A 24,144-nucleotide genomic window follows, 5' to 3' on the forward strand; every position below is an offset into this window, starting at 1 on the left:
AGGGATTTGAATTTCAATGACAGGTTTTAATTTCGCAGAAATTAAGAGGTTTTAATTAATTTCTCCCGAACTAATTGATATTTCAAAAAATCGTTTCTTAGTGGTTACTTTCGTAGTCATGCGGACATGCCTGCCAAATTTCAAGTCTGAAGCTTCAGCGGTTTCGGCTGTGAGTTGATATATATATATATATATATATATATATATATATGTTATCTCAGGACATTAATTTTTATATATTAAGATAATTGTAAAGAATTTTAAAACGAACTCGAAAACGAATAAGAGAAATTAACAAGATCAAATTTATCGTAAATTTCAAACCAAAGGGCTAATAATAAAGATCAAACACAAACCTTTCATGCTTAAGAGAAAATGATGTTAGTATTGGAAAAGTATCGTCAATCGGAAAAAAATTACAACTAGCTAAAAATCTGAAAAAATTATAATAATAATACACATTATAAAAAAGGAACACTCACAAAAAGATTTTTCTAAAAAATAGCACGCAAGAGACCAAAAGATTTGAAGATAAGAACTTTTAGATAATTAGTTGAGATGTATCGCGCATTGTTAACAGTACCACCGACCTGAGTCAATTCAGGAAGATTATTTTCAACTGTACGAAAATTGAGTACTAAGTGAGTTCCAGGCTTAGAGACAATTCAATAAATGCATTACGTTTTTTACTATTATTGATTTTTTGTTATGATATTTGTTTCTTCATTTTATATTTGTTCACAATACGTTTTCACAAATAATACAATTTTTGTACGAAGTACAAAAGAAGCAATATGTTTTCAAGCATTTTTTGAGAAATGTCAAATGCCGGTGTTAACACCGGTACCCCGGTATCACGTTTTAAAAACAACGAATAGCGGTACTGAATTTTTGGACCGGTATTGCAATCCCTAGTCTTCACTTTTCTATGAACCATAATCAAGCTGAACGAAAGCTTGTTTCCATAGATAAATAACCAAACTCGCTTAAATATGATTCATGAACATTCGGAGATTTTTGATTATTAGTTATCCATAGACAAGACAACGGCAACAAATATTATTTCTTTATAATTTTAAAAAGAAATCCTTTCTTGTGTTATTTTGGTTTTATTCTACCACAAAACATAGTTTTCATGGAGTGAGAATAAGTTAAAGAAATGCTTCAATCGCAGGTTCCAAAACTTGATGAATTTTCGCATTAAATTTAAAAAAAAAAAAAAACTCATTCATGAAAGACATTTATTTCTCATGAACATCTGTTATGAAATACTAATTGCAATATTAAAAATAATCTAGTGCCCACTATCAAAAGATTTTTAATAATATACTGAAAGAAATAAAATCCTTCCCGATTTAAACAATTCCTTTCTTTATATTAAATATGAATCGTTTTTAAAATGCATACTAAACAACATTTTTTGTGACGTAAGGGAAATCGGTGCTCAAACGATTGTACGAATTAGCTTATTTTCTTTTGCTATGATGTAGTAAACAATGCTCATAAGTTCATTTTTATTTCAGACTCAGGTGGATCTGGTGGAGAACTAGCATCGTCAACTAATGGTTTTGACTTCTCATCAGTAATTCAAGGCCTCGGCTCTGTTGACATGGGTAAAACGATTTTAGTTAATACTATAAATTATAAAATTGTCCATCAAATACATATATTTACCCGCACGGATATGAATTAAGTACGGGAAATGGGTCAGCCGAAAAAAGGATATTTAAAAAAAAATTGGTAATGATGTCTTCAGATTGATAATGATGTCTTCAGATTGATAATGATGTCTTCAGATTGATAATGATGTCATTGGCTGTTGGAAAAAATGATAAAAAATGGCCAATTTTCAAATGTTTTTCTGAAAGTCCAAATGTTTAAAATTTTTGTTCTAATAACGTTTAAATGCTTCCTTTCGGTACTCTTGTCATATATCTTTGAAAATGTATGCATTCCTTTTACAGTTTTTAGCTCACGCATAAGCAGTAAAGTTTCGTGAAATTGACCAAAAATCGACGTTTTCAGCTTATTTCGCATATTGCAATAAGCCTTCTTTTTGATTCCATTTATAATTTTTTTACAATAAATAGAAACTACACAGCTCTTTGTTAGAAATAAAAATGTATTTTATTACATTAACAATCCAGAATCCCAGATATTAAAACCCCTGAAGACATAAATATTAAATTTTTTAATAATTTTTCCCGTGTTTAGGATGGCAGTACACAACTTTTTTTTTTTTTTGCCACTAGGCGTTACTTCTCGAAAATATCCTCCCCCCCCCCCCCACCCTAATGGGGAGCTAAGTGAAATTGTTAAGATATAACTTACCTTTTTAAGAATGAACAATTCGGTAATTTGTTTTCAAATTTTCAGTGCATAAAGAAAGAACCATACACTTTGTAACAACGCTTGCATTGCATTGAAACATTATATTTTTCTAGCTAACCCGTGCAGATCATTTGCACTCGACATAAAGAAGTCAAAAGTATTTTTTTTAACTAATAGCAAAAATGTGACTTGTTTGTCAAGTTTTCGCTAATAGCGATGAAAAAAATATATAAAAGGATGTCTTACTTTCGTAGCGCGGTAAAGTATTAAGGTAAGTGTGACGCAGGTCCGGATTTGGAAGTGTGGAGGCCCCGGGGCAACGAAGGAATGGAGGCCCCTAATCAGGGTTCGAAAAGATCATCATATTTTCGAAAATATCCGATACTTTGATATATATCCGAATATTTTGATATATATGTATATATCCGATATTTCCTACCAGCGTGAAAGTTAGGATACTTTGTAAAAAATTTATTGTGGGGGTCCCTTTGTTGTGGAGCCTTTTCTTGCGCGCTTACTTTTTTCAGTTTACGTTTTCCGATTCTTCTTCATAATGTTCTTTCTTTGAAATTTTTAAAAAGCGAAATGCCACATGAAACGATTCGAAGCACAATGCGGAGTTCCGCACGGGTCGACTAGTATCATAAATTTTGTTTACTAAAATCCTCTGATATTCATTAGAATTTTCATATCGATATTGAACGTTCACTAAAATGAATTGATAGAAATGCGGGTGTAGCATAGGGTCACGGTCACTCACGCTACATTTTTTTTCTTTTTTTTAATCACATTTTTTAACATGAAGTTGTATACTAAATATTGTACCGGGTCGTTTCAAAAATCTTCATACCGATCTTTTGCCAGGTATTCGAGTATATGTCGTTATTTTAAAAATATCATAAACATTTTTGTGAGTAATTAATTATTGAAAAAAACAATTAAAATAGCATGGTAACTCCCTATATATATATATATATATATATATATATATATATATTATTTTTTTATTTAATTTATTTATTTTACTTTTTTTTTTTTTTTGATGTTCATCGTTTAAAGTTGTTCTATCATAAATAAGTAAACTAACTCACCCTACATCTTAGTTGAATAATGTCAAATGAAGAAATAAATAAAATTAAATTAAATAAAATTTACTACTTACAAGTGTTCAAGATCATATTGCCTAACCAACAATTACAGTTCAGAAACTTCTTCTAGAACTAAACGAGCTTACTATTTCTTTTATCAACATCGATTGACATTCCGTCTTCTATTAATAAACTTCCTAAATTGAAGACCTCGGTGCTAAAAAGGGACAGCTCTACTTTTTGCCAGTTTTATATTTTACTTTGAAATACGCGGGGTGACCATAAGTAATTGACCCTACGTTCAAGTTGTCCAACGACGAAACTATCAATCAGAAAGTAACGAATTTTTGTGCGTGACATAATGAAGGAGGAGATGTGAATTTCAGGGAATTAAAAAAAAATTTGCCGCTAGAGTGTGCTTCTCAATGAACTACTAACTTTCCGTATATTTAAGATTGTTTAGAAAAATGTTAAAACAAAACATGTTCAACATGATGCTCATAATTTTTTGTATGTTCTAACTGATTTTAAGAAATGCTATGAACATCTCATAAGATCAGATACACTTCCAGGATTGTTGCGAGATGTTTCAAATACCTCCAAAGCAAAAAGTCACATGGATTGAGGTCAGGGGATCGGGTAGGCCAGAGATCCTGAGACTGACTGCTAATGACACGTTTTTCTGCAAAATGATTTTTGTAGGTGGACCTCACATGCAGGTTAATCTGTTGAGGCGCTCAATGTGAGGAGCGTGATGAAACCTAAATAATGAACGAGTCGTTGATATGTGTTTCAGTAAAAATGTCCTCTGTCGACGGAAACATATAAACTGGATTGATCTTTTCGCTCATACAAATTCCCTTTCTTTCATTACGTTCTTTCCAAAACTTCTTGCCACACATGAAGAGCAAATACGGTCACAAGCTTTTGCATAGCGCAAGTATAAATATAATTGGGAGCTGAAATAAATAATTATCGTGATTGAGACTAAATTGAAAGATTTTAAAAGTAATCTTGCTCTGATACATTTATATGAATAATTTACGTAAGGTTTATAATTTTGAAAAACATCAATAAGTTATTATTATTCGTTTAAAATCTGTAAAATATCATCTTTCACTTTTACACATACGAGGGTTGTTCAATAAGTAATAAGACTAAGTTTATAAAAAATACAGAACAACTTTGATCGTTATAATTTACATGATTTTTTTAAGAATTATTTCTGCGGGACTAAATGCATTTGATCCAACGTTCTATCCACTTCTTAAAAACTTCAGAACATTAAGTTTGCGAGAGCTTATTCAAAACCACCTCCACAGTGTTTAGACATGCTTTGTTGCTTTCAAAATGTTTGCCTCGTGATGGTTCCTTAAGTTAAGGAAACAGCCAGAAATCACTGATGTAAAATAACTCTGTGATTCCCCTTGATGATAATAGCAGCAGTGTTAATCATTGTTTCTGTGAAGGACATTGAAGGTTGTCTCTGACGTTCAATATTTTCCATATTTTGAGTGCCTTCCTTAAAAGCTTTATGCCAACAAAAATTACTGACTCTAAACATTGCTTCATCGTTGAAAACTTCACGTATCATATCAAAGATCTCCGATGCTGATTTTTGCAAACGAAAACAAACTTAAATCGCGTAACTTTGTCCCACAGACACTTCCAATTTGACAATGGGCTGCGTCTTGTAGGCGCCCAACAACAGGCTTCAATTCAGTCACGTGATACTCTGGAACATGAGTCAGTACGCGCCAATTATTGGTAGCTTTTGTTAATGCAGACAACAGACATCTTTCATTGCAACAGAAATTAACGTACCGATGAGTGGTTTCGTGGCAGTAAAAATAAGTCTTATTTCTTGTAGGTGCCCGCCAACAGGCTTTAATTCAATTACGTGATACTCAGGAACATGAATCGGTACGTGCCAACTATCGGTGGCGTTTGTTAATACAGACAACAGATATTTTTCATGCAACAGAAATCAACATTCCGATGAGTGGTTTCGCGGCAGTAAAATTAGTCTTATTACTTATTAAACAGCCTACGTATTTTACCATTATGAACTCTTTATTGAAAGTAATTCAGTCTAAGTGCTGTTTTTCTTAACAATACTTTTGTTTGTTATTTTTTAGGTAAGATCAAGACATCAGTAGTATCAGTAAGTGCATTTCATTAAGTTACGAATTCATGTACACATATAATAAAACAAGGAGTTTGTTAGTATCGTACGTCTTAGGAAAACTGCTGGGCCTAAAAACATAAAATTTAGTGTTCAGATGTAGTTTTTGCTGACGTATTACACCTTGAAATCTGGTTTTCGATAACATAAATTGGAACAAAAGTTATGTTTATGGGTGTTTGAACACTTTTTAACCCAAAAAATCCTGAACTAATTTCCTAGGAAATATCTTTTATATCCGATTGTAGAACATATAGATTGAAAATTTTAAACTTGGCAGAAAAAAGACTCAAACAGAGTGATTTTACATTTTTACTTCCTTCTACATAGTAAAAGAAGCATTGTTTTCAAAGTGATGAGGTTTTATCTATTTTAAACTCCATTGATCCTCATATTCCGCTTTTTTATAAGAAAGAACGGAATAATTGCATTTCATTTCTAGATGAACTTGTTTCTCGTACTGAAATTGGTTTTGAAACTACTGTTTATCGCAAACCTTTTGCTGTTTCTTTACCTCCTCATAGACTATCGTCTCATCCTCTAAATCCTAAAAAATATTCTGCTTTCAATTCTTTTGCTTATCGCGAAATTAATATTTGTTCTTCATCGGAACTTCTTAAAGTGGAACTTAATTATCTTAAAGCTGTGGCAATTAATAGAGACTATCCGCCAACTTTAATTGTTTGATTGATTCCATTTATAAAAAACTTTCAAATAAATCCCATACTAATGTTCTTAACCGAGCCTTCATCAGAAAGAATTTGGTTGTTTTGCCATTCTTTCCATCTGTAAACTATCAGGTTGCTAAAATTCTAAAACGTTTCCAATTCCAGGTGGTGTTCTCTTCTATTAATAAACTTTCATTCTCTTCTCTTAAAGATCCTATTTACCCTCTTAATTGTTGTGGAATTTATAGAATTAACTTGTCTATATTGGACAGACTCGGCGTGCTTTAAAAATTCGCTTGAAAGAGCATCAAAATTATGTGAAAAAGCAACAATTAAAAGAGTAGTATTGCTCAACATTGTTGGGATGGGGGCTCCCGTATCTTTAATACTGCCCCTTTTTTTTCCCCATTCATTTTTATCTATCTTCATTTGTTTATTTTTACCTTTTTTGTCTTGTTGACATCCCCCCCCCCCCCATTTTCTTCTATTTGTCTTTTTTTTTCCTTTTTTCGAATATTTTTGTTTCTGTTTATTTTATTTCGTGGTATTTTTTTCTTCCATTCTGCTTTTCCTTTCTTGCGGTTCACGGTTACCGATATTTTCTTTTTGTTTAAGCTTCGGCTTAATCTTTGTCCAATTGAATTCTTTCTTTCTGGGTTCCGTACCTAAGAAAAAGCTCTTGGCCTTTGCTTGCATTCCTATTGGTTCCTGATCGGTTTATAATTTTCTCATTGGTGTTTGGCTAGTCCGCTATTTTTATCTTTTAAGCTGCATGCTTATCTGCTCTTGGCTTTTGTCGGATGTCTTTTCATCCATAAGCTCATTACTTTTTGCATTGAAAAAGGCGTTCCTGTAACGCCGAAACACGTGTCTGCTGTAATTGGCAAATTTGTGCTTTTTTCAACGTTGTTTTTCTTACTTTATTGTTCAGCACAAAGGTATTTATTTATCCTACTTGTTAGTTTTTGTCTTCGTATTTCTGTTGATTAAGGAACAAAAAAGGGGGAAAAGTTGAAAGTTCATGAAAAAGTGATAAGTATAAACTGATTATAATATCCGACTTTTTTTAACATACGTTAATATACAAGTGTTTCTGCTCTGTCTTCGTGCTCTGATAACATTCAGCGAATGAAAACATTAACCGGGATCACATTAAGTGGTGCCTACGGTATTACAGTTAAAATTTACCGAGCGACACTGACAGACGCTAATAAAAAGTTGAAAAAAAAAATTTTCTTACTTTTGAACGTACAATTCTCGGTACATTTCCGTTACAGGAACGTTATCTGACTATCACGACTATTTTACTTTCTCTCCCTTAGCGAAAATAGATAAGTAACGTCGTCGCCAAATTTGCTGCGTATTTGTTGTACTGCAAAAGTTGTATAAAATAAATCTCCCGGTGTGGTATTTGATCTGAATAAATTAGTAATTATTGAAGTCCTTCACCTAAAAAGAGATTGAGTGAAACTATGAGCGGAAAACTATAACTTGTGATAAATGCTCCAATGACAATCTGAGTCCTTACAAACAGTAATTAATTAAATATATGACTACATAAGCCTAACCATAAAACTTACAGTGAAATATAATTCTTCTTTTTTTCCCTTTAATTTGAAATGAAATTTTGTTGTAGTAAAAAGTAAATTGACATTTTCTGATACTTCATAATTTTTCTGTTTTCCAGTTTTTAAATTGTTGCAAAGCCCTGTGCGCGGACTTGGTAAGTACGCCATTTTGACAATCGATTAAAATAAGTTTTTGTTCTTGTCATTTCTTTTTTCCTTGACTTGTGATCTTTTCATTGAACTATACGTCTAATTAAGTATATTCCTCGATCAATTTTATTAAACCAGTAAGTTTCGTAATTACGTTTTAAAATCTGATACGTTGAAGTTAAAATATCTGTTATTAATTTCCAGTCATTCAGATAAATGCTGGTTTTATAACTTTAACGTATTTGTGGGATTGAGATAGTACGCAAAACGGACTTCGTACATCTGCATCATGAAGTTGCGTGTGGAAATTGTGATGGCTAAGTAGATCCTAATCACAGCAATATAACGCTGCCAGGTTAGGTTTGCCTCAACTATAGAAAGTTATCTACGGTTATTCTGTAAATTAACTGACTTTGAAGTGATTTGATCATTTTAAAACTTTTGTGTATTGCATAATTTAATTTTCATCAATATTTTAAGCTACTCCCCCCCCCCCCCATCACATTCCACTTTTTGAAAAAATAGCAAATAATTCAGCTGGTATTTTCTTTGAAAAAATAAATTCAAATTTAGCTAAACCTTTTGCGTGGATTGGGAAATTTCAAATTTTAGAGAAGCATTTTACATGCGGCGGCGGTCCCTGAATCGCTTTTCGTGTTTTTTTTTTTTTTTTCTGCTGGTCGGATTGCTATGAAATTTTGTACCCTAGCTGCCTTTAGCCATCAAAACTCATCTATTAAAGTAAAAAATAGGTTTTCCATTCTAAAATTCAGACTTTTGAGTTCATTTTATTTTCTATGTGACCCCTTATCTAAATTTCATTTAGGCAGTCTTAAAAAGATCTTTAATCCATGTCGGCTGACACCGTCCTTACTTCCCTGGCACGTATAATGACCGCATAATTAAGAGTGTTTAATTTTTTTTTCATGACTGTAGTATATATTTTTCATAAGTCAAAAAAACTTATGTTTTAACAGATTAAAATTTCTTGTGTAGGGTTTGTGTGGAGTCTAGTAATGCACTTCCGTTTTTTGATCCAATCAGATACTCCACACGGTATGTGTTATAGGGTTTTATTTGGGGAGGGGGGGGGCAAATTAATGAAGGTTTCAATGCAAACTGCAGTAATGTCTTAAAGTAGCATAAACTTAGCAATAATTCGCCAGGTTTTTGTCGACAACAGTGAAATGTAGCGTCAAGTGGCAACAAAAATGGAATGCCGAGTCCAGGGTCAGTTTGAGGTATTGGCAAAATTTAACGACTTTCCAGAAGAATCGACGTTGAAATTGCCGATATCTGGAATATGAATCTCCTTAAAACGGTCTTTTCAGTATGGCCTCTGGTAAGACAATTTTTTTTTTTTTTTTTTTAATAAAATTTTAAGCAATGAAAAAGGTTCAAATTTGTTTAAACGCAAAATTATGAGAGAAAAAAAATCTTTTTAATATTTTTCGTATTTTCCGCCACTTTAAAAACTTCAAAAACAATTCTGAATATAGAGTATAAAAGACATTTTTTGACAAAAATTTGTGACTTTCCAGAAACGCATTAAAAAAAAAAATTTGAACTTTATTTCCGTCGCCAAAAAACGGTTTTTTCGTTTAAAAATTATGACTATGATAATTTTTCACGTATTTTATTCCTAAGAATAAGGGAAAACATTGTCAATCATTAATTTAGAATTTTACTGTGAAAAAACGAATTAAAACCGAAAAAACAGGATTTTTTGAAAAACTCGAAGCTTGTTTGAGAAAACAAGCTGAAAATTTGGCTAATTTTTATTTCGACACTAAAATGATCCCCCAAGTGCGAGTCGAAAAAGCCGCAAAACAGGTTTTACATATAAACCCGGATATTCCGTTTGAGTCTCGTTTTTCTACTAAACTTCTCCGCTAACACTCTAATACATGCTGTAATTATTTAAATCAAAAAGCATAACATTCTTAAATCTTTTATTTAAGTGGGTGTTTGATAAGTGTCAGCCATGTGGTCAAAATTTCAGTAGTGATCCGAACCTCGGCATACTTCCTAAGTTCAAAACTGGTCCCGTTACTGCCCTATTTCGAGCCCTATGCTGTACTTACTTTCGAGTCCTAAAAAATACCAACTGTTACTGATCGTATTAGAAGAGCAAATCCAGAATTTTTCATTTTGAAGTTGAGTTTTTCAGTTTCTACGGGACCCTAAAGGTTGATGAGCGGTATCAAAAATTAAGCGGAGTTTTTAGACATGGAAATTGCTATGAGCCACAACTCTTTCCAAAAACAGTTTGAATCCAATTTTTTCATGTTTTAAATATAGAAGGGTCTAACTTTTTATAGTTAACCATAAATTTGAGACAACTAGTTGCCCCAAGCTCAATGAAGGTCACAATAAAGTGCTGGTTTTGTCTTTTTTTAGTATTTTTGAGGTTCTAAAACAGCTAGCACCTTTCAGTTGCCACGGCAAAAGTACTGTTGTTTGAAAGGCAATTAAAAGCACTTTAAAAAAATGTATCAATAATTGAGGCAAGTTCAATGTGCTTTCAGCAACATTAGGCCGAATTATGGAAAACGTTATATTTTACCGATATTTAAACAGTCATAACTTCTTGAGCGAACAACATATGGAAATATTTTTTTTTTTTTTTTTTTGCAGTTATTATACTTGATTATGTGTCTTACTATAGCAACTATAGCAGTAAAATCCATTGATGCGAAATGCTTAAAAAATTTATATATATATATATATATATTTTTTTTTTTAAATTTAGCGTATTCTACAGTCTGGGTGTTTTGCTTCTTGATACTACTTGCGTCATTAACTGTTATTTTATTCATAGTTTGCAATGTAAGCTGATATTAATGTTCTGTGACACTTATACGATGTTTTTGAAATTTATTTACTTTTATAAATTGACTGTAATAACATTTACCTGAGTCTAGCGACAGTTGATCCCTTTTTTTGTTACGGCAAATAATTTTTGTTGAATTCAATGGAACATCTAACGTTGGTTAGAACAGTCCTTTCCCCGTCAAAACGCAATGTCATTTTTGAAGATTATATATTAAAATAAAACATTTTGAAAAAAAAAAAAAAAAAGTTTGTAAAAAGAATAAAGTCTTCTTTGTATTTAAAAGAAGACTTGATCCCAGTCAGGATTAGACATGATCCTGGGGGACATAGAGTATAACTCTTTTTAATAGAAGTCAAAAATACATTGTTGCGACATGGTTATTACTCACTCATTGGAAAAAAAATTAAATGCATCTTGTCAAATAAAAAACTAAAACGAAACAGTACAGTAAACTCTCGATTATCCGCGGGGCGGATTTTCCGCTACCGTTCATATATTTCCAGACCTTTTTTTTTTTCCTTCTTCGGCAACGATTAATTAAAATAAATGAATACATTTTAACTTTACAAGTGCAAAATCTTTTTCTTTTTTTGACAGTACTATTGTTTTTTTAGCTCTCCCTTCCAATGATATTGAGCCTTATTGGGTCAACGAAATCTGACTAGTTGAAACCTGGTTTTTCAACGTGTACTATACTTACTGAATGAGATCTACACCACGTACTGATGTTTAGATCTCCCCCACTTACTGAAATTTAGATCTACCCTACTTACAAGCGTTAACAAGCGTCTAAACCAGGCTTGAAAAATTTCTCCTCTCCTCCCCTGTGCGTTTTTGTATAACCTATATATAGAGCTGTTGCAGAAAATCTGGTTGCACTATTTGCTTGCATATCCGTTTGCAATAATGATGAATCGTTTTTTTTTTTTTTTTTTTGCTTTTACATGCATTTTTTTTATAACCTCTTGTTTCCAGTTAATCCGTGTACGCCAGTGTTATTGATATTTTCAAGCTTTTGCATACAATAGCATCGTTTTTACCTGTTTTCGGATTATCCGCCGTTACCGTGGCACCCTATTCCGCGGATAATTGAGAGTGTACTCCAGATAATAAATTATAATATTTAACAAGCAAAATCTACACCGTAATAGGAAATAATTTGCTAAAGAAACTAACACTTTTTCATGAAACTTGATCAAGTACAGTGTAAATTAAAAAATAAATATTAAAAATACATTTAAACTTTATTGTACATTTTATAAATGACGAGCAAAACTAGTGTTTTAACTTCATATACTATAAAAATATTTAAAATAAACCCCAACAATCTGCTGAAGTAAGTCGTTTGAATGAAGATAGAAAAAAAATATATTAATTTTTTAATTTCAAGAATGATTTTGGACACTATAAAAACGATTCAGAAACGTTCCTGGAAAATAATAGGCAGCTGATGTGCCCAATTTCTGCCGGTAAAATACCTTACAAAAACCAGGAATGTTTTCCTCTAAAATTCAGTAACCTTCCTGAAACCATCCCGGAAGCATACTGAAAAATTAAGAAATCTTCCCGTTTTATGCCAGTCGTGTTTCCGTAACTTTAGAGTAAATGTAGGTAGGTATAGTACAATAACTTGGCACCTTCTTGATTTATTAAGAAAGTTCATAAGCAGTTTTGCAAACATGGCCCAAGCTAAGCCAAAACTGCAAGCAAGTATCGGGATATTTTACTCGCCAGCAATTCTTGCAATGCAACCTAGTCCAAACTTTTTCGCTCCGTTTGGGAGCTTAATCAGCATGGACGGACTGAATCCCATACACTTTATGAATACGCTCAGTTAATATTAAAACTGGGAGCTAAAAATATTTTTTACAACAGTGAGAAGTCTGCAACAGTTCAGGAAACTTTTTGACAATGATACTTGATTTTTCCAGGAAGTGTATAAAAACTATTGAAATCCCGAAACGTTACACCGAAATAGTAACGTTTCGGAATTTTTTTTTTACAGTGGAAAATTGAAGCATCCGATAAGCTTGTAGTAGATTTAATCCAGTTGTTTTTTTTTTTTTTAATTTTCACTTTATACTTGATTAAGATGGATGAATAAGTATTTGGGTGATTTTCAAAACGATTGACAGTTTGGAGTCCTGACTTTATCCGTTCATTTTTATGTAGATAAAATCATTCTTTTGGCATTGCAAAAGCATGTGGTAAGGCATTGCTTGACACTTAATTCATTGCATTCAGTGCATTTTTCATGATCGTAGACTAATACAGCTTTTCTATTACTTTAGTTAGATAGTAACTAAAATTTCCTTGTCCTGACTAGAGAATTCACATTTCTTAAATATTTTTTGTACGGTTTTCAAGCAGCTTTTTAACTTTTTGTGCAATGAAGAAGAAAGTAATATTTGTGTTAGTTACACATAGCTGAAATAGATTTTACTGAACTGCTCATCTGACAATTTAAAATTTCAATGCAGTTTGTGTCCTTATGTGCAACTTATGAGTGTTACCCCAGGGAATTTAAGATGTTTTACGTGCGAAATATTTCTTTATCGTTGTTAGTAACAGTGTTAGGGAAGCCACATTTGTTTCTTCTTAGAATGTGTAAGTTTAAAAATAGGTATATTTATCCCTTATATGTTGCATATTGAAATGTACAGTTCAAATGTGAAGAGTATTTTAATCATCTCTCATGAGAGTTACTCATTTATTTTGTAATATTTTTTAAAGTACAAAAGTATGCTATAGGCAGTAATGTATCTTGCGTTAAGTAAACAATAGACCAAGTAAAATTTTCAAAAACACCGGTAGAATTTATTCCAGCGAAGAATTCTTCTCTAAATCTCATGAGTGTTAATTTTAACAGATAACATTCATGAGAATGGAGTGACTCATAACTCATGATAAAAGACACCCATATTCTGAGCAAACCCATCGTTATATATAGATATTGTACTACCTTTACCCAGATTTGTACTACCTTTAACCCATACCTTTATCAAAAATATATATTTTTCACACCTAAAATAAGTTATATATAATAAATTCACTTTCATTAAAATTAAGAGAGTGGGCACTAACACGAAGCTATTGTTTGAAAAAATGAAATTTGTGTGCATTGTTTCAGAAAGTCTCTAATTCTCAAGATATGGTATTCAATAATCATCTGGTTAGAAAGCTGTAAATTGTATGTAATTTATACCTAGGAAAGTTTTAATGTTTATTACAACAAAACTTTTCAAATTGCCTCGAACCTAATGTGCCAATGCATTTGAAAATCACCTATTAGTTTCTTTAGCAATGCTAGTTATTTCTTAGTACGGAGTTTTGTTTATTAAACATCAGCTTTATTAACTGTTGAGTTTGTTTTGTCTTAGTTTTTTATTTGATATGAACATTTTTTCTTTTAATGAGTAAACAATAAACAATAATTATGTTGCAGTAATAAAGGCTTTGACTTGCATTTAAAACACTTATATGTATTCTTTTTTCCCCAGTATCATGTCTCTTCCAGACTGGGATCAAGTCCCCTTGTACAAAGAAGACTTGAATCTTTTAATATCTTTTGGTTTTTCTTTAACGTATTTTATTCCATTACATAAATTTTAAAACTGACACAGCATTTTGACGAGGCAATGACTTCAGAATACGAAACGTTAGATGTTCCATTGAATTCAACAAAAAATGTCAGCTCTAACAAAAAAACGGGATCAACTGTCCCCAGACTCAGCTAAATATTATTAATGTCATTCATAAAGCTAAATAAATACAAAAAAAAAGTAACAGAACATTAAAATATCTGTTTACAGTGCAAACTATGTGATTAAAATAGCAGTTAGTGAGGAAGTAGTATCAAGAAGCAAAAAAACCAGACTACAGGAATATGCGAAGCTTTATAAAATACTAGCATTCCCGTACCCGGCATTGCTCGGGTAATGGAATTAGCAGGTGTTAACAGTGCTTGGTGCACCTAGTTTCGAAAATCCCCTATAATAATTACTTATTACCTATAACTTTTTCTAATTTGGGGAGGATCCCGGGGACCCTGGACTCCTTATATATATATATGCCCTTGTCCTTAACCGATCTTTAACTGTTATTAACGATCCTTTTAAAGTATTGATTATCTTTGCAAACACAGGTCATCCACATTTTATTGTTATACCTATGTTTAAGCTAGAACTTCTTTGTATACAACATTTTTAGTTTTTTTTCTGGTGCTAAAATTATTAACCTGCTTGATGAACTGACTTTGGAGCAAGCTACATAACATTGGCCGTGTGAAAAAAAGTCTTCTCTTAAATCGATCCCTGCTACTTTTAATGTCTGTCCTTGTGACTTATTAATGGTTATTGCAAAGCAAACTTTAACAGAAAACTACACTGTTCTAAATTCAAAAGGATAGTCCGCCTGTGATGATGTTCTTAAAAACTTTGTTTCTAGTTTTGAAAAAATAAAAGCAAAAGACAGAAACATTATGATTTGACTTGAGAAAAGCCTCGAAGAATCACGTGAGAAACAAAAACAATATCAAATTTCTAGTTCGCTATCGACCAAAAGTTGAGATGAAGTACTGAATAATGATTTGAATGGAGGAAAGCCTTCGAAAATAAGGAATTTGAATTTCAATGACAGGTTATTAATTTCGCAGAAATTAAGTGGTTTTAATTAATTTCTCCCGAACTAATGGAGGTTTTGAAAAATCCTTTCTTAGTGGTTACTTTTGTAATCATGCGGACATGCCTGCCAAATTTCAAGTCTGAAGCTTCAGCGGTTTCGGCTGTGCGTTGATATATATATATATGTATATATATATGTTATCTCAGGACATTGATTTTTATATATTAAGATTTAAAAATTTAAAGCATTTCGCATCACTGGATTTTACTGATATAGTAAGACACATAATAAAGTATAATGATGTCAAAAAAAAAAAAATTTCAATATGTTGTTCGCACAAAAAGTTATGACTGTTTTATATATCGATAAAGTATGACATTTTCCATATTTCGGCCTAATGTAACTGAAAGCACATTGAACTTGCCTGAAAAATTTCTATATATATATATATATTTTTTTTTTATTGCTTTTACTTGCCTTTCAAACGACATTACTTTTGCCGTAGCAACTGAAAGGTGCTAGCTGTTTTTGAACATCAAAAAACGGTAACATTGCCACTTTTTTGTGACCTTCATTGACCTTGGGGCAACTAGTTGTCACAAATTTATCGTTTATCATATAGACTCTTTTCAAACATTTAAAAAAGGCATTCAATATGTTTTCGGATAGAGTTATGGTTAATAGCCATTTCCATGTTTGAAAAATCCGCTTAATTTTTGATACCGTACAATAATCGTTTCCCAACCGGTGGTTCACGTACCCCTGGGGGCTCTTCATTGGAACAAAGGGGGTTCGTGAGAGCAATACTGCAATGGCGGAATTTCAAAATGCTTCGCAGATATAAAACCTTAAGTTCAAGTTTTTTTTTAATTGTTTTTTTTTTATTTATCATTGATTAGTTTGTGCCATGCCCAGATCTGCATATCTGCAGACCCCGCAGTGTGTGTGTGTGTGACCAACAGCCTAAAAAATCGAAAAAAAATGGAATTCAAAATTAATTTGAATTCTGAAATTTTGAATTCAAATTATGTTTTTCGCAATCACTCGCTTGTTTCTAGAAACGGTTCCTATCCCTTCTCTTAGGCGGTTACGCGTGCATAATTGTGTATGTGTAGGGCTTGCGTGTGTGCGTAGACCTGTGTGTATACACGTTAGCGTTTGTGTATGTGTGTAAAGTGCATGTGTGGATGTGTGTGAGTGCGTATGAGCGTGCGTGTGTGTAGGACATGGACGCCACCGACCAGGAGCAGCGACTACCGGGAGGAGTCGCACCTGCAGAGGACGGTGGGGTTGAAAAAGGAACTAAACACCAAGGACAGTCAAATAAAAACAATTCACAATCGTGATTGCTCAAAAAAAAAAAATTTGAATTTTGTCATCTTGAATTCAAATTATGTTTTCCACAATCACGAGTGTGTGTGTAGGCGTGTGTGTTTGTGTGTGGGGGGGTATATGTATGTGTGTAGGCATGTGTGTGTATGAGTTTGTGTGCGTGGGGGCAGGGTATGTGCATGTAAGCATATGCGTTTGTATCTGTGTGCAGGCATGAATGTGTATGTAGTTGTGTGTGTTTGTGTGTGTAAGTGTTTGTGTATGTGTGTAGGCGTATGTGTGTGTATGTGTTTGTGTGTATGTGTTTGTGTGTGCGTGTGTGTTGGTGCGTGTGTGTTGGTGCGTGTATGTAGGCGTGTGTGTTTAGGATATGGACGCAACCTGGAGACGGTTTTCGTTAGAGGAGCAGCATCGTGAGGCCGGCAGACGAGTGGTGCTGGCAGAGGGTGGCGCCGGTGGGAAATAAAATGATAGCACGCCAAAAACAGTCAAACAAAAGCAATAAGCAATCGTGATTGCTCAAAAAAAAAAAAAAAATAGCACTAAGACTTATTAACGCTGCAAATGACACAGCTGGCCTCTGGAGAAGGGCCCAACAGATTTTGTTGCAGTGGGGGGCTCAAAATTTATAGATTCTGGCCTGCGTTTCTCTTGCGCATTCGATACCTTTTACATGCAAATGTTAACGTACTTGCTGACATATTTTGTAAAGTTCAAGAATTTAGTCTGTGATTACGGAGTTTACACTGTGCCGGAAAGGCTCAATTTTTAAATACAATGAAAGCATACGAATTCCTTGGTTTTGTCAGGAGCTTTTTAACTGGAAAATGCGATTAATTTTGATGGGAAAATTTCATGGAGCATAAGCGAGGGACTTAAATGTTTATAGTTAATTTTCGATGTGTAGTTTTGTTGCCGTTTGAGTGCGACGAAGAGCTGTTTGTTGCTATATTTTTCAAGAAGAAATATTTAACAACCCAAAAATACCTCAGTAGGTGTGAAAAAAAAATTTTTACTTACAAAAAAATTCAGGGGTAAAATTGTGAATTTGAGGTTACACTGCAAAAAAAAAAAAAAAATCAATGGAATTAGAACTTGCACTTAATTTGCGCTGCATGTAAATAAGGAATTCATGAAATTTTTGCAGAAAAATTCTCTTGGAAAAGTAAAAATAAAAAAAAAATTAATTTAAAAATAGGTAGAGTTTTATTGTTTGTCAAAATAGAATTGGATGAAACAAACAAAAAAAAAAGACTACGCATTTTGTTTTGTACTTTTAGTATAAGGACAAGAACATTCTTGAGCACTCAAATGATTAATGTGCACAAGCAACTAGATTCGCAGTATTTTTGAAGAAGATATAAATTTATAGATCTAATTTTACTGGCAGAAAAAAATATTTAGTTAACCTGAAACAGTTTAGTAAAAAGTAGTTTTAAAGAGCATTCTTTAATTTACTTCTGACTTAGTGTTAAAAATAAATGTGCTGTTGTGTTTGAAAAGAACAAATTAAAAATTTTATTACCCTTTTGGAAAGCATTTCTGCGTGAAAGGGATCTTGCTTCCAACGCATGTACAGTGTACTCGTGTACACGCACACATTCCTTTGAGTTATTGAAAAACATCGATCATCAAGGAAGTACTGTGTGGGGGCGGATCTAGAGGGGGCCATGGCCCCTCCCTAAGCCTTGTGATTGTAGGACTTGTTTTAAGGGGAAAAAAAAGAAAAAAATATTATGAGAAGATATTAAAATTTAACACATGTATTTTACTGAAAAAAAAGTATAGGCCTTAATTGGGAGATAAATTATATCTCTATCCTCAAAACAAAACTTTTACTTCCAAAATTTTTCTCCATCTTTTACATCATTTCTTGATTCCAACTACAGACACTTGAACGATCTCTAAATGCTGCGGGTTCTCAGAGTATACCTAGTGTTCACAAGACTAAAGAGATCCTAAATTTTCGTTTTTATGGCGTTAATTTCGTAACTAGGAGGAGAACCCCATTTTGCCATGCCCTTTCACAAATGCCTTGATATGTAGCAAAAAATTGCATTTTAAGTCTTTTATTTGGATGAAATGTCAACTGAAACTAGCGTATCCAGCCCTTATTTGGGCTGGGGGAGGCTGTTAGGGAAACTTTCATTGAGGCTTTTAGGGAAAACTTTCATTTGGGTAAAAAGCAGGCTGACCGGAAGGAAACAAAGGCTAGTTGTAAGGGGAAATTATTCTAATTGGAGTGAGGCCTTAAGCGGGGTTCCTCATGGATCGGTGTAAGGGCCTGTTTTGTTCATTGTCTTTATGAACGATATTCACAAAAATATTTCTGGGAACATGAATTGCTTTGCTGATGATGCCAAAGTTATGGGGACTGTAGAAAATGAAGAACAAGCAAATCAGCTGCAAGAGGATCTAGATCTTATTTCAGAGTGGGCTGATAAATGGGGTATGGCTGCTAATGTTGGGAAACGTCAAGTGCTACATTTAGGGCATGGAAATAAGTGTAAAAGTTATTATTTGCAAGGTTCAGTCATTAGCCAGGCAGACAAAGTTACTGATCTGGAGGGTCTTAATAAGTCAGCATTTAAAGTTTAGCCAACAGTGCAGCATTGCTAGTAACAAAGCCAATAAGATGCTTGAGTTTATCAATAAGATCTATTTCAAACAAATCTAAAGAAGTTCTTCTGCCCTTATATAGAAGTTTGGTAAGATCCCATTTGGAATATGCTGTTCAGTTTTGGTCTCCTTATCTTAAGAAAGATATTAATGTATTGGAAAGGGTTCAAATGCGGGCTATAAGGCTAATAAATGGATTTTCCCACTTTGATTATGATTCCAGGCTTAGAAGGTTAAAAATGTACAGTCTTGAGCAAAGAAGAGACCGAGGGGACATGATTCAGTTGTTTAAATTTACTAAAATGAAAGATATGGGGAGATGACATTTCCGGGCTTATTGGCCGTGGTCTAATTGGAGTAGAAATTCCAGACGTTTCGGCTTGCTTTGCTGCAGCCCTCATCAGTGGTTTGAGTTTGGTGAGACTGATTCCTGGGTTCGGTGGCTCCAGTATTTAAGAGTCATTTTTTTTAAGCTTGGACACTTTTGATAGTTGATGTCTTCGATTTTCGTAAAAATTTCAGGATGTGTTAGTGGTACTATGATAAGAAAAAGTGAAGTTTATTTTTTTAAAAAACTGATTTGTTTGCCCTTGAGTAGAGGTCAAAGTTTAAGAACGTGAGAAAAAAGAGCTTAATATATGATTGCTTTGCTTCAAAACCAATGGGTGTAGCAAGCCAATTTTTTTTATGTGGATACTACTTGATACTAGGTACATGCTAGCCGAAATATTTTGGTCTCTCATTCATGGCTTTGAGGGCAAAGGTCAATTGAAAATGCTATTTTTTAAACTTTTTTTGCCCTGTTTGGGCCCGGATATCTGCTAAAGCCGTGAGTAACCCTCGAAAATAAGTATATACCTAACTACTCACCACAGTATAGTACTAAGAAAAACATGAAATAGCATGGGTTACTCTTTGCTTTAGCAGTTAAACGGTCTCAAAGTCGATGATTTTTTAAAAATAGCCAAGTTTAGACGTCAATAACTCTGATCGCGACGCATCAACAACTTTGGGACACAGCTGTAGTTATAGTCGAAGTGGTCTATTTTAAGGTCCAGGTTAGAAACCCATGGCAACTAATAAACTTTTTTAGTTACACGGTCTCAAAGTTGAAAATTTGATCTATAATTTCAAGTTTTTTTTTCAATTACTCTATGACTGATGAGTTAGTAACTTCGAGAAACAGTTGTAATCATACCCTAAGTGATGTAGTTGATGTAGATGACGTCAAGACAGCGTGATTTTAAATTTTGTTTCGTTATGGTTAACTGTCGTTTATAAGTATTTAAAAATAGTTCTTTATTTTTCTTGAAGCCCAATCTATGTAGTTGAAGAATTAAAAAAACATAAATGCCGCTGTGAACCGTTGCTTTTTCCTTTGATTTTTTAACCTAGAAAAGCATATTTTTGCCCATTAAGGTCATGGTTAGCCTTATCAGCCCAGTGTCCTCACTAGGACACCGGGTGATGGGGTGGAGGATATGATCCTGTCTTGCCTACGCTAAACATATGTCTACGAACTGTGCTGAGTGACCAAAAATCATAAAATGCCAATTTATCAGTGTCTTAAATGTGACAATTGTACTTTCACCTTTCCGCTGAAGGAAATTTGATTTTTTTTACAAGTTTATTGAACGTGTCAAATGTGTTTTAATATGCTATCCTATTGGCAACAGAGAATGGTTTCTTTTCGGAGGTTTTTTTTTTTTCAGAGTTGGAGACCAATGTTCCTAGTTTAGCCAATTTGCCTTTCTTTTTTAGAACAGTGTAGGAAAACATAATTGAAAATTATATTTTTTCCATGGAAATATGTTATCTAATGAATGTGCAAAAGTTGGAGTAGTCAATCATAAATGAGGTCACGAACTTAGGATGGCCTTGTTTGGTGCACTAAGCATATTTTTTGTACTTCTCATATGCAACTTAGGGGTAAAGTAAAATATCACACCTGAACAATAGCGGTCCACTAATACAGTGGGTTTTTTTTCTGTTAAAAAAGAAAAAAAGTAAATCAACACGAAAATAGGTCTCAAACATTTTCTACCTTGATTCTTTGCCCACAATTTTCAGAAAATATTTTATTTGACTAACGAGAAAAAAATTATATTGATTATTTTTTGAAACTTGAATCAATTTTTGTCTACCTTACTTTCAATTGAACATAATTTTGTTAAACTATATACAGTTTGTTACTAAACCACGTGTTATGTCTCATTAAAATAGTACAACTATTTGAACACTAGTACTTGTAAACTACTTAAATGAAAAAATAGTTGTTTAACATTAAAAAAAAGCAGTACCTTACCTTTACACAATATCTGGCCAACATTCTCTCTGCTAAAAATTTAAAAAAAGCTGGTTGTTGATAGATTTTGTTTTGAATGCTCCGCCTTTCAAAGCTTCGGTTCAGTGTTGTTTGTTTAAAATGGCTACATCAGCCACTACTATCCGGTTTTATAGGTTTTACATATAATTTAATGAAGCCATCTATAAAATAAAGTACGAAACTTTTAAAAAAAATCAGAAATACATTTTGAAAAGGGAGAAAACTCAACACGTGCTATTAACTATATTGAACAAGTAAAAGTTCGAATTAAAAATATATTTTTTTGAAATTTTAAAAGTGTCATGGGTATGAAGCAGATTCTAAAACTACATCACTTGGAGCACAATTACAGCTGTGTCTGAAAGTCTTGTTTTCGTGGATTAGCTTAGTTGAAACTTGACACTTAATGTTGAAATTATCATTTTTGTGAGACCGTTTAATTAAGCAAGATGATTAGATCCCAAAGTTTTCTGGCCTGAGTCTAAAACTATATCACTTTGAATGTAATTACAGATGTTTTTCTAAGTTACTAACTCACCAATCATAGAGTAATTGAAAAAAAAAAAAAGAAATTATAGCTCAAATTTTCAACTTTGAGGCCGTATAACTAAAAAAGTTTATTAATTGCCATGGGTTTCTAACCTGGACCTTAAAATAGACCACTTGGACTATAACTAAAGCTGTGTCCCAAAGTTGTTGATGCGTCGCGATCAGAGTTATTGACGTCTAAACTTGGCTATTTTTAAAAAATTATCGACTTTGAGACCGTTTAACTACTAAAGCAAAGAGTAACCCATGATATTTCATGTTTTTCTTAGTACTATACTGTGGTGAGTAGTTAGGTATATACTTATTTCCGAGGGTTACTCACGGCTTTAGCAGATATCCGGGCCCAAACAAGGCAAAAAAAGTAAAAAAAATAGCATTTTCAATTGACCTTTGCCCTCAAAGCCATGAATGAGCGACCAAAATATTTCGGCTGGCATGTACCTAGTATCAAGTAGTATCCACAAAAAAAAAATTGGCTTGGTACACTCATTGGTTTTGAAGCAAAGGAATCATATATTAAGCTCTTTTTTCTCACGTCCTTAAACTTTGACCTCCACTGAATTGCCAACAAGTCAAATTTGAGAAGAAAGAAGCTACACTTTGTCTTATCACAATACTAGCAACATATTCTGAAAATTTCAGGAAAATCGAAGGTGTCAACTATCAGGCTCCCATTCACTTTGTCCAGCTTTAAAAAAAATGACTCTTAAGCAAACTACTGCTGGGCTGCTAGTCCTGATTGGGAAGCGTTCTCAAGCCGCTGGTGGAATAAGGTTCCTGATTGGATGAGATTCAAGCCGCTGGGTGATCTGGTACCTGATTGGATGGGATTCACAAGCCGTGATGGCTACCGGTTTCTTATTGGATGGGACCACAGTATGTTTTTGACTGTTGTGGCGAGCGGATCTAAGGGCAGGGTGCCATGTTTTTGGTAAATTGAAATTCTCCTCTTTTCTGTTGAAATTAAAGGGGTGCTTGAAAATTTCTATAGCTTCGCAATGAAGACGAGCAAAGTAGTGAGATGTTGTAGCCAAGATTTCTGTGTCTTTTAATTTGATGTTGTGGACTCCTTCTTGTTGGCTGTGTTCGGCTACGGCTGACTTATCATAGTTTCCTAAACGGCAATGACGAACATGCACAGAAAGGCGTCTCTTGATGCTGCGCTTCGTAGTTCCGACATAAACTGATCCACAGGAGCACGGAATTTTGTAAACTTCAGATGTGGAGAAAGGGTCACGGGGTCATCGACGCCGGCCGTGAAAGCCTTAAACAGTATTTAAAATGAAAGATGTTACGGGGCTGAAGTTTAGCACTGAAAACAGGACAAGGGATCATTGTTTTAAGCTATTTAAATCTCAGGCTAACATGGATATTAGGAAAAATTATTATTTTAGCAGGGTAGTGGAGCCTTGGAACAGCTTGCCGAAAGAGGTGGTAATGAGCAAGGGAGTAGATAGTTTTAAGAGGGTCATTGATCTTCACTGGGGATTGTAAATTGACTAGGATCAGTCTAGCTGGGCCCAGAGCCTGTTGCTGGTCGTCACTTTTGTATTTGTATTTATCACTTAACATGCTTAAAAGCAACTTAAATGAATTTTTTCAAAACTTCAATTACAAACGAGTTTTGATAGGACCCCTCCACCCCTCCCTCCCTAGTTTATATCGTGATGATAGCTTTAAAAGGATGTTGTTTTGGAGGAGCTCACGAATCTTCCATCCCTTTCTAAAATATGTATAACCATAGTTAAAAATCGAATTTTTAGAGCCTCAAAGGCAAAATATTTCCAGGAAGGAAGGATTCTAAGCACCTTCACACTTCCTTTAATGTAAGCAAACATTTTCTAAAGGTGCATTTTTAGGCTGGACAGC

At 33.4% G+C, this 24,144-nt stretch overlaps 1 protein-coding gene across 2 annotated transcripts in view; it reads left to right on the top strand.

Moving 5' to 3' along the window:
* Positions 1 to 24,144, top strand: part of LOC129234531 (uncharacterized transmembrane protein DDB_G0289901-like) — a 224,433-nt gene that overhangs the window by 181,259 nt on the left and 19,030 nt on the right. For both annotated transcript variants that reach the window (XM_054868543.1, XM_054868544.1), the window contains exons 9-11: positions 1,524 to 1,613; positions 5,558 to 5,583; positions 7,960 to 7,995. In XM_054868543.1, the coding sequence (XP_054724518.1) occupies positions 1,524 to 1,613; positions 5,558 to 5,583; positions 7,960 to 7,995 (152 nt within the window). The remainder of the gene's footprint in view (positions 1 to 1,523; positions 1,614 to 5,557; positions 5,584 to 7,959; positions 7,996 to 24,144) is intronic.

The sequence above is a fragment of the Uloborus diversus genome, chromosome 1 (genome assembly GCF_026930045.1).
Source record: "Uloborus diversus isolate 005 chromosome 1, Udiv.v.3.1, whole genome shotgun sequence".
Taxonomy (NCBI): domain Eukaryota; kingdom Metazoa; phylum Arthropoda; class Arachnida; order Araneae; family Uloboridae; genus Uloborus; species Uloborus diversus.